The 18,901-nt window shown below is 40.1% G+C and overlaps 1 protein-coding gene across 5 annotated transcripts in view; it reads left to right on the forward strand.

Moving 5' to 3' along the window:
- Nucleotides 1-18,901, forward strand: part of klc1a (kinesin light chain 1a) — a 56,129-nt gene that overhangs the window by 8,600 nt on the left and 28,628 nt on the right. For all 5 annotated transcript variants that reach the window (XM_042500862.1, XM_042500863.1, XM_042500865.1 and 2 more), the window contains exons 2-7: nt 1,669-1,936; nt 3,605-3,835; nt 5,635-5,713; nt 11,467-11,695; nt 13,706-13,793; nt 18,129-18,230. In XM_042500862.1, the coding sequence (XP_042356796.1) occupies nt 1,670-1,936; nt 3,605-3,835; nt 5,635-5,713; nt 11,467-11,695; nt 13,706-13,793; nt 18,129-18,230 (996 nt within the window). In that variant the 5' untranslated portion in view covers nt 1,669. The remainder of the gene's footprint in view (nt 1-1,668; nt 1,937-3,604; nt 3,836-5,634; nt 5,714-11,466; nt 11,696-13,705; nt 13,794-18,128; nt 18,231-18,901) is intronic.

Consider the following 18,901-nt stretch of genomic DNA (forward strand, 5'->3'; position numbering starts at 1 on the left):
ATCCTCACCTCATATCTGTTGTTATCTTTGAACCACATGCAGCCCACAAGCCTCAGATTTGGATTTGAACTGTCAGCAGGCAGCAGGTTTAACGTCTGGGGTTTGGTTTTATACTTTTCATCACAGCTGCACCAAAGTCGCTGTTTTTCTTAAAGAATCTTAAGTGATGACTCCTCAGTTTTTCAAAGCACTTCAAACAGCCTTTTTTACAAATGCGACATTACGTTTAACCTTTGTCTATCCAGCTTTTACTGTTGCTCACACCCTGCTGCTGTCAGTGCCTCACTCAAGGCCCCCTTGAGTGTAGTTTGAGAGGAAAGTATGAACGTTTCTTCTAATTCTCTCAACCTGAACCTTAAACTCTCCAGTCACACACACATTGTCTAACCTTTTGCTTAAGCCATTACTATTTGTCCCTCTGAGCCAAGTATTGATTGTAAAGAGATATGCATCAGGCCGTGTAATGGCCATGAGACCAGAAAAGGTTAGGAGGATGCAACTTTGAATGAAACATCTGAAGGTTAGGTGTGTGTCCATTAATGATTAATGACATGGATCAATATGTCACACGTTTCTTGTAAAGACCAATTCGATGCTCCGTTAAGTCCTTTTTTCCAGGTTGTCTTGTCTCTAAGTCAGCACACATTAACACATAAATGGTTTGTTTTTTTTTATCAGAAATAACAAGTATAGAAGTCATGAGACGAGTGGATACTAATGTGAACAACCTCTGAGTCTTTAGAGGACAACAGGCTGCTTTTAGTGTCCTCGTATTTGTCAGGAGGATTTAGAAAATTATTTACTCTTCTGCATTAGTCTGATGTCTGTACTCGTGAGTTTTGTGAGGACACCCCTGTCAGATTAATTTCCTACAGCCTCTTTACTGTGTTATGTAAATTTGTTCAAGTTTTGGCATGTCATTTTCTTGAGTGTAGGATCTCCAGGGACAAACTGTCTAAAACTGCATTACGCCCGCGCCACACTGCATATGTGAGCAACAGCTGAAGGCATCTTTGCCGAACAGCAGGTTCTGTTTCTTTTGGAGTTCACATTGGCAGTGTTGCTACTGCAGCACTGTTGCAGAGCTGCCCGCTGTAGTAACTACTGTATTTGCACAATTCAAAGCAAATACTCCACTCGTGCAAGCTACCACATTGTCAACAACACGGTCCTGGAGATGTCTAACAGTAGAATGCCTTGTGTCAGCAATGGGAAGGATACTGTCAACAGAAACATTGTCAGAAGGCTTTTATTTTGAAACTGAATAAGGAAAGCTTGAGTAAAACAGATAAATTTGTATTTCCTCATGTTTTTCCTCATGTCTGGGACATATAGCCATTGAAAATATATTAAAAGGAGATTTAATATAATTTTGAAAAGACCTTTTTTTACCGTCTATTTTAGCTGAAAACCAACCACATCAAGCAGAAAAAATCTGCAAGACTCTGTTATAGCCAAGCAGCAGTAGCAACACCACGCCTGAGCAGCACTGCTCACGCTGGAGTGTGGCTGATCTGACCTGTTAACACGGACACCGAAATAAAAAAACAACAGGTTCTGCAACACACACGCTGCTCATTCATGCAGTGTGGCCCAGGTGTTAGTTAAAACAACTTTAGCCAATGTAAAATGGATTTATACATAATTTTCTTGTTGTTAACCCTACAGGATGCGTGAGGACATGTCCACCATGGTGTGTGTGAAGGATGAGGAGGATCCTGGGGAGAAGCTGTCCCAGGATGAGATCATCTCCCGGACCAAGCAGGTGATCCAAGGGCTGGAGGCCCTGAAGCAGGAGCATCACTCCATCCTGGAGGGCCTGCTGGGCACGCTGCGCTGCCTGAAGCAGGACGAGGAGGGCGTCCTGGTAGAGGAGAAGTCCCACATGATCCGCAAGTCCCTGGAGATGCTGGAGCTGGGGCTGAGCGAGGCACAGGTATGTGTCTCAGGCTTCACAGACTGTCAGTCACTGAGTGAGTCATGATCAACCAAAAAATCAGGCCTGTTCAGTTATGTATTGGGCTGTCCTGAATATCCTACAGATCCAGGCGACAACCATTGGTTTTTGTATGTTTTTTTTTTTTTAAATTATTAACAAAACAATGGGGACTATATTAATTGAAATAAATACAAGTAATTTACTTATATTCATTTCCAATTAATACATATCTCTAGTTTTGTAAACATAAAATAGAGAAATATTTTTTTTTCCATGAGAAAGAAGAGTGACAGGCTTCAAAAAATGCTGCCGGTGTGGATTGGCCTTAAGTTGACAGCAGTTTGACTTGTACATAATAACAGAGCAAGAAAACAAAGCAACAGTGCAAGTAGGGCTGTGCAATAGGGCTGTAACTAACACTGCTGGGCAATATGGTGACACAGTATATATTCAGATATTTCAAAATCCCATCTAAATTACTGTTAAAATAGAATTTTATACAGGACTGTTATAGTAGATTTAAATAAAGTATTGTTATAATGAAATAGATCAAAACTGGCCCACTTGTGCTTTTATTCTGTTTTGTAGTTTAAAGATTTTAAGTGACAATCATACTCAATGTTTGCAATAGAGTCATTTTTTTCATCCCATGTGGAAAAATCATGATACCTCAAGTACAATCAATTTATCAATCCCCCTAAATGCAAGTAACAGTTCCAGTGTAGACTTGTTAAATTCATCTTATCATTTTATACACATGTTGCCCTTTTCTTTCTTTTGCAATATACATCTTTTTAAATACATAGTATTCTGAAATCTGCATTTTCTAAAGACTTTCTAAAGATTTTCTAAAGTTACGCTTCTGTAGGTGGGTTACGGAAAAAACACAAACATGTCCCAAATCCTCCTGAAGAAAGAGATCTGAAGAGACAACACTCTATAGCGCAGAAATAAAACATTTTAAAAATGCAGCTTTTTTTGTCTGAGAAAGTTTAAAAACTCACAATTGGTTACGACGTTGCTCACTTGGCAAAAAGCAACCTGAGTCACTGATGAGTCACTGTTGATGCCTGAGCCTCTCATCTCCATCTCCCAGCAGGCTTTGCCTATTAAATATACAATACACTGCACCATGCAGACTCTGTTATCCACCTTCAGCTTTTTGTGTAGCCTGCAGCTGATGTGAAATACAGTGTGATTCACATTATTCTGCAAAACTTTCTTGCTCTAACACCCCTAGTGTCTCTCTGCCTCAAATCGTTGTCTGATTACACCCCTCCCAGCATTTCACCGTACACCATATGTTATTAGGTGGATGCTTTTGCCCAAAGTGCCTCAGAATAACACTAGTGAACACATATTTAGCTCAAGTGGGGAGCGCAGTGTTATCACTGGCAGGAATTGAGTAAATTTGGTGTAAATGTTTTTTCAGGATGATTGCAGCTGGGACTGCTGGGAATTAGCATGAATATTGTTATTAGGTGGTTCAAGGCTAACTCACATATGAGATCATGTTCAAAGACATTAGCTCAGGGATAAAAGGAATATTGTCTGCTTGATCAACCTAAAGATGTACACCGATGTTGATATGTGATTTGATTTATTATTGAACTACAAACCAATTCTGGTATAAAGAAATTCCTCCAACCCCTTTTCTTTGTCCAGGTGATGATGGCGCTGTCGAGCCACCTGAGCTCAGTTGAGTCGGAGAAGCAGAAGCTTCGGGCTCAGGTACGCCGGCTCTGCCAGGAGAACCAGTGGCTGCGGGACGAGCTGGCCGGGACGCAGCAGAAACTGCAGAAGAGCGAGCAGAGCGTGGCGCAGCTGGAGGAGGAGAAGAAGCACCTGGAGTTCATGAACCAACTGAAGAAGTACGACGAGGACTTGTCCCCATCTGTGAGTCCTGTGTTCTTTCCTGAGTATTCTTCCGTGTGTTAACGTGCCCTCTCACAGAAATTATGTTCGACCAGGCATCTAATATGCCACAGCAGTCCTTGGCCTCATGCATTAAAAATGCTTCAGCTGAGTTCATTTAGTGATATAGATTTCTAATATGGTAGATGGTGACTAATCAGTGAGAATAGATAGATTCATGTCAAGAACGCATCACATTCAAATAAATAAGGGTAAATGCCGCCTTACTGGCTGCAGAAGAGATCGTTTGCCTATGTTTTAAGTATGCAAGTCAATTTCCTACTATTAGCTGAAACTACAGATGAGAGTGCCTAAGGCTGATACACACTGTGGGATTTTGGGCTGTACCAGATGAAAGATGACCAACATGAAAGAAACTGGCAATACCTTTGGTTGTTTCTCTAAAACTGTTGTCCTACATCGCACAGTGAGAGAGGTTCAAGAATAGCCGTTGTCACAGTCTTTCGATCAAAGAAAGCCTGGGATCAAATTCTGACAGGAATTTGGGATGAGAATCTCACTGTTTGACTGCTATCATGACCCAAGTCTCCTAACCAGCCAATAGAAATGCAGCATGAAATGATGCACCGATTAGCAGGACACTGTTGAATGCTAGTAGATGCTACTACTTACTTTGAACTCTAGTTGCAAAACTGGTGTGCCAAGATGGCCTCTTTTCCTCAGCCACGCCTGCATCCACATTCTCCTCCTCTTCTTCAGACTTTTTCTGACACACATAAATGCCACTATAGCGAGGGCTCGATTTGTTTGTTTACATTTTTCTCTCACCACTACAGCGGTGTAGATGGATGACGCACACAGATGAAGTTATGTTATTGGGTATTGACGTCGATAGAAGAACGTCGTAGCCTGCGATTCAGTAGGTGATGTAATCGTACAGTCAGCACAGCTTGCACAAAACTTATAAGATTGCTAAAATCTCACAGTCTGATGGAGTTTTTAAGCCCCAGATCTGATTACACTCGACCATAAAGTCCAGTTCATTTGTTTAATGTCAACACTGTGTACCGCACTTGGACACGGTACGTCATCTGTTCTCGAGTCTAATTGAAAGATGGTCTTGAGTACAGTTCATGTGTACTCCAGTGTGATACACACAGCACCTGTCGATCTCATCCTCTGAACTGCACACCAACAGGTGTAGAAAAAATTGAGTCTAAAATAATCTGCTCAATGTTATATTAATTATGTAAAAACTTCAAAGCCTGCATTATAATAAAAATTCACATAATGCTATACAGTTATGGGATCAATGTTCCAAACTTTGTGTCATTGAATAGAGTGCAACAAATCTCATTAAAAATGTCAATAAATTAAATTCTTTGAAAGATGCCTGGACTCCCATTAGTCAAACAAATAAGCAAAAAGGTCTCAAATTGTCCTTCAGTAGTTAATTTGTTCTGGCCTTAACTATTTGTGTCAAGTATCTGAATAAGTTCTCGTGTCTCCACACATACCTAATACTTAGATGTTCTGCCTGTTAATGAGTTAAAGAGTCTTATGTCTTTCTGTACCTCCTCTCCTACTGTTTGCTCCCTATTTTGGACTTTAAAAGTCACTTCCCTGAACTCCCTGTCAGGTACGGAGTCCATCAAAGCTGTCAATATAAACAATCTCAAGTTTTTTAACTGTTTGAAATGTTGCTTGACTGGACCGAAGCAGAACGACTGCATCAGTTTAGAGTCAGTTCATTCATTGTCTTCCTCCTCTCTCCTCTCATCCTTCTCCTCTTTCACTCTCCGCCCTCACTCCCTTCTCAGGAGGAGAAGGACTCTGATTCCAGTAAAGAGACTCTGGACGATCTCTTCCCAGATGACCAGGACGATCAAGCCCCGGGCAGTAAGTGTCCCTCCTTCTTCTTCCCTCCACTCTCTGAGGGATTCTCAAACATTTTCAGTCCTGGACCCAGATATAAAATGTAGCTCCTGGCCTCAGGACATAGATGAAATTGTATGGGTCCTCTTGTCAGTTGGAAAGATAGTTTCCTAAAATGTGTTATGGACATAGCTGAAAGACATAGTTAACTTTAGTAGAAGGCTATGACTAATGATGTGCAGGTTTTGTCTTCAAAATTAGATTTTTTTCTTTTGCTGGTTGCAGTAATTTTTAAAATGTCACTGCTGTAAAATTAATCCATCCTCTGGAAACAAAACAGCAGCAACAATCATGTAATATACCAAAGTCTACTCTGTGGACGTCCCCAGAGTCACAATTTCTATCACATAATATATGGCAGCGAGTTTCGTCTGGCACACTTTGCTTTTTTTTAAACTCTTCTGAAGTCTCATAAATCTTTGTTTTTTCATCTCTTCCTACTTAAATTCTCCCTGCCTTGCTCTGCTACTCTCACATTTCTTGCTCCCACTCTTCATGTCCACCCCTTCCCTCAGTGTTTGATGGGGTGGTCTTTCAGTAGCTCAGTAGCCCAGACAGTAAAGCTGTGTTGGCTGTGAGGGCCCATTAGTCAGGACCCAGTTTAGCCTGGAGGGAGGCCAAATGGGGTGAAAACCTCCCAACCAGATTGGTGTTATATAGTTCCAGGATTCCTACAGTGTGTTGTTTTTGTGCAGTTGTAGTCAGGTGAAATAATGTTTGATGAAAGACCACAGTAGTGTTGTAATGAAGTCTGGCTTGGAATATAAATGAAAAGCCTAAAATCTAAACATTTAGTACCAATGCCAATAAAAAGGGAAAAGCACGTAATTCTTATTAGCTTCAATCTGCTCGTCTTTGTGAAACCAAATACAAAAGCCTCATTTTGACAGGGACTATGACTACAATTAAATCCAACACCAACTAGAAGAGCTACAGCACTAATTTGGCTGAGTGTGAAGATGTATACTGTAGCTTTGAGGTTATTTGGGACAAATGACAGAGCGACCCACAGGCTTCTGTTCTCCACAGAAACACAGCAAACACTCTGTTCCCAAACTTGGCATTGATAGTGGGTTTTTTTTTTTTTTGCACCAAGGTAATTCCTATTTGGCTCCTGGCACCAGTTTGTCAGCCAGTTTAAATTGCTGACAAAAATGGACAGCAGACTGGCTCACACTCTGCAGATCACTGTCTGAGTCAGACTGCAGCTCTGTTTGTCCTCTTTGTTTCGTCTTTGTTAAACTGTTTATGTTAACCTACCAGCTGAAGGTTTAGTCAGACTGAAAATAAATCTTGCAGAACAGATACAGAAGTACAAAATGTTAAACTTGGAAGTCCCTCTCCACTCAAAAATGTGTTTTTCTAATGTCCTTGTCCCCTAAAATCTCAATACTGACTTGTATCTGTGGAAAGTTTGTCACTGAAGTGTTTTCCTCTACTGAAGAGGGCAATGTCCCTGCACTTAAAAAAAAATATATCCTAAAATCTGACATTCAAACGTACGCCAGCTAAGTTAGATTAGGTACACAACTAATTTGAAAGTTGTGTCAGAATACTGGCAAAGAAACCTGAAATCTGCAGCGCAAAGTGGACTTTGGATGTAAACCAACTAATGTGCACACACTGTAACATCATAACAAATGATATAATGTATTTCACAAATATTATCAGTGTCAGCCACTGCCAGTTAGCTTACAAACTAACAAACAACATAAATAAAAGATGCAAACTACACGTATCTTTCTGATACCTTGCTAGTCACTGATTTTGGTGCACAACAGACTCCTGATCTGAGTCTGGGTCTGACTGAGGCTCAAACATGTGTGCCTGAAACTATCAGATGTGTCCTCCAATGCTAACGTTAGCCATTTTGATACGCACTACTCGTTCACTGGTCATCCTAGCACTAATCTCACAATTTGTTTTCACTTGTTGGCTTGGGAGAAAGCAAAAGGCAAAGCCAACTATGAGTAGCAAAGTTTGGCGGGGCGGAGGCCAGATCCAGAATTTCTCAGCGAGGGAGAAAGTACATTTTTCTGTAACCCTTGTTCAGAGTTTGTCTTTACTTTTTATGTGGAAAAAACATGTTACACAGCATATTTATCATAACAGAGCATTTATACAAACTTAAAAATGTTTCTGGAGAGGGACTTTGATATTTAATTATAGGCATATTTCAGTATAACTTAGTAGTTGGTAGAAGAGTTTATTTATATACAAGAAATTATTCAACCTGTTAGATCTTCTACCTCTGTGTTATTGAACTCCATTTTTGTCCCAAAATGGTAACAAACACATCAATAAGCCACACTGTTGCACCAGGTGACATGTTCCTTCATTAAGAAAAAACACACTTTAGCTTATTCCCTCTAAATTACACACACGCCATCCTGAAAATAGACCAGAATAAATGTGCTATTTCCTCCTTTTTTAGGAAATTACTGAGCCTTAAAAAAATTAAACCAGATTAGTGGGCCATTTTGAAAGCTGTATGGCTTTGGTAGGAACTAACGGGCTCGGGCTGAGAGCCAGTGTCAGTTTGGGGAGGTGAGAGACGTATTATTGTGTTACTGGCTCTGACAGTAACAAAAATATAGAATATTGTCAGCTGTATCATGTAAAAATATACATGGCATTTAATTGCTTGTCCTCTATGTGTTTTTGCTGTCAAAGAAACCAGCTTTTTCACTGTGTATGTGCAGACCAGAGTGTGTCCAGTGGTAATTCCCTACTCTTACAGGGTTTCGTGGGTGTAATTTTAGGTTTTGATCCAGACTTCTCTGTGATTTGGCCCAAATTATGACTGCAGTGCAGGTTGTAGAGCAGAAGAAGCAGAGCAGGTTGTTTTTGGGATACTGTGTCAAATTAGAGGACTACAGTTTTTCGTGTTTTTTTAAAATGGAAAACTGGCTTCATTATGCTGCTTTTTAGCATTTTCCCTCCAGTGTTAATAAATCTTTTGCTGCGTTGAGCTGAATATGAATGATGACCAGACTGGAGAGGTGGATTTTAATAGAATATAGCTGTGAGTTGTTTTGGGGAATAGGGGGAGCATAAGATTTACTTTCCACAATATACATTTCAATGAAAAGAGGTGTCACTTTGGAGGTCAATACTGCATAATGATTAAAAACAATAAACTGCGTGACATTTTTCTCATGAGTTATTAACAGCATAAAGGTTATATATCAAAAAGTCCTGGAGCTGCAAACAGTGAAGGTGGATGAGCAGAAGATTTATTTATAAAGATTTTTTAACCTTAATTGTAATTATTTTGTTAAAGTTTTGTGCCAAAACAGTTCTCAGCTGTGTGACATCTGTAGAGTAGTAGAGTTTTGCCTATTTTTTTCTGCGTGACACATGATGTTTTCAGCAAAAATGTACAATGAAATTGGTCCTTTCATGATCGTATAACGCAATACCACCTTTTACTTCAGTTGTTATGTCTAAATCTGTCAGAGATATGAAAAATATAATATAATATATAATATAATATAATATGGTTTCACATATTAGTGGAGTTATGGCTTTTATATGTGGAAATACAGTAATTACAGCAGCAAGCAGCACTGCCACAGCACTGCAGTAGTATCGCTGTCTGTGTGAAAACTGCATGAATGCGAGCAGCAGCAATTCAGCAAAGTAGCCAACCCAGACTGCTAATGCAGGCAGTGTGATCGAGATGTTAGCTTCTGTTTTGGCACTTCTGTTTGCTTCTTCAAACTAAGAGCATGCAAACTGACATCTACTGCATGTAATACACTGACTATGGATAAATACTTTGAACAAAAATCCAAACTATCCCTTTAAAGTCCTGTGTGTTTTAGAATGGATGAGAGAGGATGGTGAGGCACTAGTAGGGTGCTGCATGTTGAAGTAACGCTTCGCTGGATGCTGCTTCCACTGGCATTAATCCTCTCTCAGTGTGAAACGGAGCTGCCTGAGACTCTTTGTGTGTGTGTGTGTGTGTGTGTGTGTGTGTGTGTGTGTGTGTGTGTAACACTGGAGTAGATTAGATGTCTTTTCTCCTCAAGCTTATTCAGACTGCCTGAGAAGCTTTTGGGGTTTTGGTAAATTGCCTTGAGCAAGAAAGAAGATAATAGTGGTGACAGCTCTGCCTTTATTTAAATTGGCCTCAGGCTCATAAGCAGTGATTTTTTTTGTGCAAATATTTACATTTCAGTCATTTAGCATAGTCTGTTATCCACAGTGAGTTACGGACTGAGTTTGAAAAGATTATGTGTCCTGCTCCTGTAGTTTCAGTTGAGCCTGCACTATTTATCAAAGTGGTGTTTTGGGGATTTACCGCTGCACCGCCATAAAGATGTTTAAAAGAATGATGGAGAACAGAGACTGAGGTATCTTAACTTTCAGTCCCTTGAACAGTTCAAACAACAAAAATGGTGCATTCTACACTTAATGTAGTGGACGACTTTGGGGGTCTTACTTGGTTTGGGGGTTAAGATGGTGCTCTTAAACCACAATTTTTTTTCTTGTTATCTCTCCACCAGCTGTGCTTAAAGTAGGTTTTCAGTTTTATTGTATCTACTGCTCACTTTACAAGTAGTGAGTGGACACTTGACTTTGGACAAATTTGACCATACAGGCTTTTGTAAGGTCCACTGAGGATCAGTATGTTACATTGCTGTTAAGATGCTGTCGGACACATTTCTGCTATTTTTGTCCAATTTTGTTGTGCTGTCAACGTCTCACAGCTGTGAGCTAGTGTAGGAAGAGACAGGTTGCTGATGTGTGATTGGTTCTGGTGTCACTGGGTGTCGGGACACTTCACTGTGGACAGTGATTTACTGTAGTGGGCGGTTCCCTCTCCAAACCCCACCGGCTCTCCTTCAGAATAAATATAGAGCTGCCTGCTTTTTTTAATAAGAAACCCAATCAGGTGGTTTCCTGACCTCTTGCTCACACACACATTCATACATTCTTACACACACACACACACACACACACACACACACACAGAGACACAGACAGACAGACAGACTGCATGTCATGAGAGACATTCCTCATCATGTCCTCCTGACCCCGTTAAACATAACCCACAGGAACCAGCACATTTGCTGTGCACCGTAGCAGAATGAGGATATTGTTTACGTGTGAATAATCTTGTTTGTTGGCCGTATGTTAACAGCCAGCCGGTGTTTGTTTGTTGTGGTTTCAGCTCTGACCCATTTTGTAGGAACTTTAATAATTAATGGCTTCAGAGGATTCCTATAATGAACCAGGAAGAAAGCTGTGGTATTTGAAATTAAGTTTGACTTATATTCAAACACACAATACAATATTCAACAGAATATTTTGAGTAATTCTGCAATTCTTAGTAATTCTTTAAGCACAAAATGCCAACATTACTTATTCCCAACTTCTGTATCACAAAGTATTTAAGGTTTTCTTTGTTTTATGTGACAACAAATTGAATATCTTTGGGTGCTGGACTGCTTGTCAGATAAAATAAGTGTATCAATGTCATCATCTTGGGATTTAGGATAGTGTGACTGCTGCTTTTAATAATCATTACAACATAATACTGTCTTTTCATGGAACATTTCACAGATTTTGGTGATAAGAAATAAGACATATATTTATGTGTTCTCTGGATTATTCCCCTAGTGAAGTGCAGTTCTTATGTGATGGGTGAGAAGCACAGAGGTGTTTGTCCTGAATCTTTTCTTATCTTTCTCTTTCCTCTGTGTCTCCAGTCCAGCCGAGTCACGGCAGTGCTGCGGCAGCCGCTGCCCAGCAGGGAGGATACGAGATCCCGGCCCGTCTGAGGACCCTCCACAACCTGGTGATCCAGTACGCCTCCCAGGGCAGGTACGAGGTGGCTGTGCCCCTCTGCAAACAGGCCTTAGAAGACCTGGAGAAGACCTCTGGACACGACCACCCAGACGTCGCCACCATGCTCAACATCCTCGCCCTTGTTTACAGGTGAGTCTGTCATATATTTTTTCTTGGCCCTGGTTCTGACTGTCCTGCAATCCAGGAGGCAAACAAGAGTTTATCTGCAAAATTACTAAAGGACTAATAATACAGGGAGTGCATGACAAGGCAGACTGTTTCACCTTCCTCCTTCAGTTGTGTAAAAGTTTAATATTCAAATCATAAATCAAAATCGAAATGATTAAATCAGAACTGGGGGCATATTTTGTGGATTTATAACATGAAGTTAGATCGAGATAAGAGACTTTCTTTGTCAAGTAAAACATCAACAACATATACACAGTGTAAGGGTTAATATCTAATTATACCTCTGCTTTTTAGGGCTGTGCCCCACTAAGAATGATGCCAGTTGAATCAGATTTGGTTGTTATACATGAATATTTGGCTATTGGTTCATTTTTTTCCCCCTATATAGAGACTGAGGGTTTGAACAGGGCGTTCAGGATGACAGTGAGATTCACATAATAGAGGCAGATCTGAAATTTGCAAAGACATATTTTGCTGACACTAAACATTGAACAAAGGTAGACACCGTGTCTGTATCTAAGTAGAAGGCAGACGGTAACGTTATTTTGGAGCCTAACGGGACAAAGCCTCTCCTCCTCCAGGCAGCTGAATCGTGTCCGCAGCTTCCTGTACCAAAACAACAATGTGAAAGTGAAGAACGCCCACTCTGCAGAAAAATCTGGAGAAAAAACTTCCCCAGAAGTAGTGATTGACAGAGAAAAAAACAACAAAGTTCAAAATGACTGCCAACTTGAAGCAGTGTCAGTCGACTGAGGAGTCTTTGATGATACGAACCTCTGACTTTCAGGAGACAGCCCTTCAGTTTTTACATCACACAGTTAACACCAATAAAGCAAAAGGCTTTACCAGCTTATAAATCGTTTCAGTCCTGGGCCACTCTGACTGGTTTACAAGCCTTCCAAGGATTTCAGAACGGAGTAGAAGCCTGTTTATAACTGTTTTATTACATGACTGGCTAGGCTTGTAATACTAATGAGATGGAAGTCACCAGCACCAGCCTCCCACTCTTTGTGGAATAAAGAGATTCAGTAACTTAAAAGATGAAAAAAATCAGATATACACTGAAATGCTCTTCCAGGATATTTGTAAATATGATGGGGCCAAACTTTGCATATGTAGAGAAAATTACCCTCCCAGCTATCCCAGAATAAGATCCCAGTTAAATCTTGGCCATTATTTTTCTATATTATCTTTACTCTTACTCTTAACTTTAAGGGCCAGATTATGATGACCACTGTAATGAGTGAAATATGACCAAGATGATCGTTGTTGTGTTTTCTGTGTAGATTTCTGTGTATTGTATTTTTTTTTCTACTGCATTACTACTGAATTAGTCTGTTGTTTACAAGTGCTTTGAAATTATTGCCAATTTATGTAAAAAGAATCAAGAGAAAATTACTTCCACTTATTCTCACAGAGTTCTCACAGATAATTGTTACGGCATGTTGTCTCTTTACAGCACGCTGGCATGTCCCTTGAAACCTTTCGGTAACAACCCTTTATGGATTATGTGACAGGCCTCTATAGGATCTCCCAAATGATAGTTGGATGCCTTTCAACGTCACAAGTGGAACATAACAAACATAGCAGACACAGGCAAAGATTTACAGTACAGTAATAGAACTGGGGAGGTGGTAATTTCCCAGCTCAAGAAGAGAAGAACAAAAGAATGACACACAAGAGCTGCAGGAGTCGGACCCGTGTTTTTCTTTTTTACTTCCACAAATCTTATCCCGTGAATAGTCCCTGCAGTGAATAGTCAGGAATGAGAGAGCGGGTCGACGTGCTGTTAGCAGGCTGTTGCAGTAACTGTGGGAACTGCTGCAAAGCTATTTGGTCCATGTCACCTGACAATAATGGGCTGTTAGTGGAAATTGTTAGCATAGTTTATGTGTCTTTTCTCGGTGTGCTTGTCTGTCTATCAGTGTCGGTGTATTTCTGTCTGACTCTGTTTGTTTCTGTCTGTTTCAGGGATCAGAACAAATACAAGGAGGCAGCCAACCTGCTGAATGATGCTCTGGCCATCAGGGAGAAGACTCTCGGCAGGGACCATCCAGCAGTGAGTACATCTGTCTCTGAATTACATCAGCGTTATTTGGCTGTGCCTTTTTTTTTCTGGACAGTATTTTTTGTGACACTGCTGAAATCAGTTTTATCTGAATCTCAGTTCAGTGTAATTGTTTGAAGAGTAGATTGTCCTTACGGTCAGGCACAGAAAAACATGCATAGATACTTAAATCAGTGCTTAAAATTAAACAAAATAACACAAGTGATATTTTAGCAATGTCATCCACCTGTGCACCATCATTAAAGGAATGATGTAGGATTTTTGTATATGTGTTTATATGCTTTATTATTATCATGTGTGTATGATAAATATGAAGCAACAGCAAATGAGCAGTTAGCTTAGCATTAAGACTACAAACAGATGACCTCGCTCCATCAAAAAAACTACTGAAAAATCCCTAAATATCAGGTTATACCTCTTTTTTTTTTAAATCAAAAACAAAGATTAAATCTGATAAGTTGTGGTGTTGTGAGGCGTTTCGTGCAGCTGCTATTTGGTTAGTGTTGTGTTTTTTTAGCTAGAAATAGGCCTGCTGGCTTTTTATGCCAAGCTGTTGGCAGTACGGCTTGGTATTGGTACACAATACCTGTAAGGAACTGACTAAAATAACCCAATACCAAGTGGAATTGAAACGTTTCCAGTCAAATGATGCCTGCAGTTGATTCTTTCTGCTTTAGTTGTCTGACCCCCGTCAGATCAGCAAACTAAACCTTTAGATTAGATGTCCTTTATTGTCTTATTGTATTATTGGCTTAAGTCAGCACAACAAAGAAGACACCACAAAAGATAACAATATATAAATAACATTAAAGATAAATATCACAGTATAAAATATGATTCTATAGGTAGACTTCTGCTGCTGCCACGGTCAGTTTAATTCCTGCCCAGTGAGCATGAGCTAACACTGAGATGTCCTAAAAAACTCACACTGTGTTAAAACCTTTAAATAACTATTACAGACACTATTCTATTCAAGTAATAGCTATCAAATGAAGTACTCTGTTGGTATTGGTATCACTTTAAGAGTACTGATATTGATGCTGGTATCATCATTTTTAAATGATAATCAGCCCCAGTTGGCAGTAGCTTCATATTTACATTACAGTCAAGATAGTAGTATTGATCATTTCATTTTGCTCTCTGCAAGCCAATAAGCATATTTCACAAAATGTTGCGCTATTCCTGTAATATAAAGAGCTCTAATGACGGATTTCTGTCTGTAGTGTAATAAACTCTTTAACCTTTGTCTATAGAGTTAATGGAAAAAAGAAAATAAGAGTTCTTTATCTTGTTAGAGTCACTCTGTTGTTACCCCGTGCTCGTCAATCCAGACCTATTTTTGGCTGCTGCACTGTCCCGGTTTCCCCCTCAGGGGATCAATAAAATTCATTTAAAAATATTCTACCCTGCTTTCCTTCAGGTAACACATATAACAGCACTGACAGCCCTAATAACAGTGCAGCCAAAGTAGTGTTTGAATTACACTTTGGAGGCATTTATCATCATTAAAGAGCCTCTGAAGCTACGTGTGAGTTTCAGACTTTAAAGTGGTGCTCCTAAACGCACTGCCCACTGAGGAAGAATAAATTTATAAAAGTCTAATGTTAAATATCTTAAACCTTCTTTAAGTAACAGAAGCTTTAACTGGTTAACAGTCAGAAAATAAGGTCAGGTTGGGAATTAGCTTTCCATTTAGAGACCAGATGCTGCATTTTCTCCATTAAACACTTGAATTTTTGGTACTTCTTAGATGCAAAAAGAGGGATAATTTCACTGTTTTAGAAATTAGGTGAAAATCTTGACAGTCTAAAATGAAACTTTTCAAATGCAGATATAAAGTTTGAATGCTTTTCCAGTGGAAGACAGTAGTGTGTGACACCCTAAAGTCTCTTGGGACGTGTTGGCTGTGTTCGGGCCTTCTATCTAATACATTTTTAATTCCACCTCTTCTAATAACATTTCTCCCAAACACCTTTTAATGTGTTTGTCTAGGATTGGGACTGCAGTCCTTTGACCGGCACAATCAACACAGACGATTTCATAAATAATTGACCCGCTCCTGTTCTCAGACTCCATTAACCTCTGTCTGTCAGTTTGACTGTAAACACACAGCAGGTTGACTAACTGTGTTAACCCCAGCAGGTCTGTCTCTCCACTGTCTGGACCTCCGCTTTGTGACACTGAGGTTAGCCCTCTCATCTGGCCACCAGGCCCTGATCCTTCTCTCCCACAACAAAGTGATTTTTTTTTAATCGGTGATTTTTGTCATAATAAAAATCAGAGTTTTGGCAACAACAAAGCCAGTTATCTGACGATGATTCCTCTCACTATATTTGTCATTTTAAATCCAGTGCTTTGCCTCTTGGTCTTTTCCTCCTACAGTATTTCTGATCTTCTTAATATCTCAGTTTCTTCTACGCACTTTTTTTCCCCCTATTTTGAATGTTTGCTATTTTGAGCTGGTTCCAAATTTATGACAACCAGGTATTCATTAAGAAACATGATCCTGAATTCCACTCCTAAATGCCTTGATCAGATTTGATTTTCCCCGGCGATGAGCGTACCAACCATCTCACGTTCATTGTGTTTATGTGAGAGCTGAATGGTCTGGAGCTTTGCCAGTTTGGCGGCACGTGAAGGTTCAGCGTTGGTAAAGTGACTTTTGGCTATGAAAACTGGCTCTTGGGAAGGAGGTGGAGCTACTGTGAAGGGTGGAGTGGTTACTGAACCAAAGTCATCAGTCTGTAGTCTTTTTCAGGGAAACATGTGGAAATAGTTAAGAACCCTCAGCTAAGTGCCGCTATGCCACCAGTGAACAAGAGGCTCACAGACAAGAAAACACTGATTGAGGTTTGTTCCTACGCATTGAAAAGCACTTTGAAGTATCCGGCTCTCGAGTCTCCTGTGTGGGATCCTCGCAGAGAGGGTGCCACCTGCAGACAGAGAAACCTAGAGGAGGGGGAGGAACCGATCTGGACCTGATCTGCTTTTTGACATAACAAACACCACATTTAAACACTGAGTATTTCAGAGGCTCTTAACTAGGGGTCAACTAGGGTCAAATATCGATTGATTATTGCGGTCAATATTTGGCATTTTTCTAATTATCTGTTTCGGCATTTTATTTTAATGATGGCTGATAACGTTTATTAATTAAAAAGTGCAAAGACAGTGTCAACATGGGGGAAACACTTTGTAAAACCTCAGGGAGCTATTTTTATGTATTCCTTTTTTATCTAAATTTTCACGTGACTTTATTAAAAAAAAAAATCTACTACTATCTAGTAATCTACTCTGAACCACTTATGAGTACTGGAGTGAGTCAAGTGGCCTCTCCTGTGACCTGTGCATAAAAAATATTCAGTCACATTCAAGTCAATAGGCCTTGCGGTTTTATTATTGTTGTTGTTTTCTCATCCATCTTAATATGTGAGTGACAGAACAGAAATGCCTCATTACACCTCTCTGCACCAGCCACGTAGTGGCTCAGGCTTTATGATCATAACTGTGTCCAAAAGTATCCATTTTGAAGTTGTTTATTGTATATTGGGCTGTTAGTGTTTTCAAAACACATTTCAGCTTACAGCCATAGATCTACTGGATTAACATGCCAAGTAGCTGGTACAGACCAGGGGCAGGCCAAGGAGAGGGTTTATTTAAAGATGTACCATGCAGGACTTTCCTAAGAAACAATATATAAGCTCACAAAAAAGTAATTTCTCACAGTCAGTAAAATTGTGTTGCATTGTATTTTTCTTCAGAGACTCTGGTCTCTGCCTGTATTTTCTTATTTTCTACTTATTTTCGGGATGTTTGTGGTCGTGTACCACCACAGTGCTCAAGGGAGGTCAAGTGCAGTAGCGTTCTCATTCTGTCCTTCATTTCCCCAAATATGCCATTCTCCTCTCCTCCTCCTCCTCCTCCTCCTCCTCCTCTCTATTACTGATCCACTCCTGAAACAGCTCCCCCTCCTCCAGTCACTTCACCCCTCTGCCCTCCTCCCCTCTTCCTCTCCTCCCGCTCTGCCCACATGGCGTCCAGAGCCTGAATCAGAGATCAGTGGTGACCTCCAGGCGTTTCTGTGTTCTCCCTCCTCCCGAGTGCACGAGATTCATCTCACATCTGATTGGGATCAAATTTCAGCCCCACCATAATCACTTCCTGTTTCCGCATGTCTTCTTCCTCGTTGTTAATTACTCTTTCACCAGATCAGTGGCACTTTACTGCTGTGGCGAGGCCTTGCGGTTGCACTTGGGTGAAGATGATTGAAGCTCATCATCAATTATGAATGAAATGAAATAATGAAGGTGTTTGTGTCCCTCTCAGGTCGCCGCCACCCTCAATAACCTGGCTGTCCTGTACGGGAAGAGAGGGAAGTACAAGGAAGCAGAGCCTCTGTGCAAGAGAGCGCTGGAGATCAGAGAAAAGGTAGGTCAGAGGTCATCAAACACCGTGACAAAACAGATTCAGAAGGAGTTAAATGATAGTATGGCTGTTTGTACTTCAGAGCCAACATAAGGTTGTTTGTTTCTGCACCAGATTTAAAACTTATAGTTTCTTTCTTAAGTTAAACTTTCCCCTAACTTTGAGAAAAACTCTGTGTCCTACTTATGTATGCAGCAGTCAAACACTAAGCACTGAGCATTTCATTCAAGATGTCTCCATCAGTCACTGGATTTACAGGCAGCAGAGTGAAGGACAAACACTGTCAATACTGTACGCCCTGTCAGGCTTCCTGTTTTAGCAGTTACAACAGTGAGGGATATAACACTGCAATGTCTTCCACTTTTTTTAAAACAAGTGATTGAATGTTTAGTTTTAATTTATCAAAAGGACAGCGTGCAATGACACTGATCATTTACAAGAAATTAAAAAACACTAAATTTCATATGTCATCTTGCAACTAACAGACTGACGCATTACAAACAGTCACAATACAGAATACACATAATGTAAATGCTCCACACAACAAAGGTTAGCGGGCTCATACCCAACAGCACAAAATACAACATGATATACACAACAGCTTCTTTAAACTGAAGGTAATCTGCACTGTGCAATACAAAAGTCAGCATGAAACACCCAAAAACCACATTAAA

Source organism: Plectropomus leopardus, chromosome 14, assembly GCF_008729295.1.
Source record: "Plectropomus leopardus isolate mb chromosome 14, YSFRI_Pleo_2.0, whole genome shotgun sequence".
In the NCBI taxonomy this organism is placed as follows: domain Eukaryota; kingdom Metazoa; phylum Chordata; class Actinopteri; order Perciformes; family Serranidae; genus Plectropomus; species Plectropomus leopardus.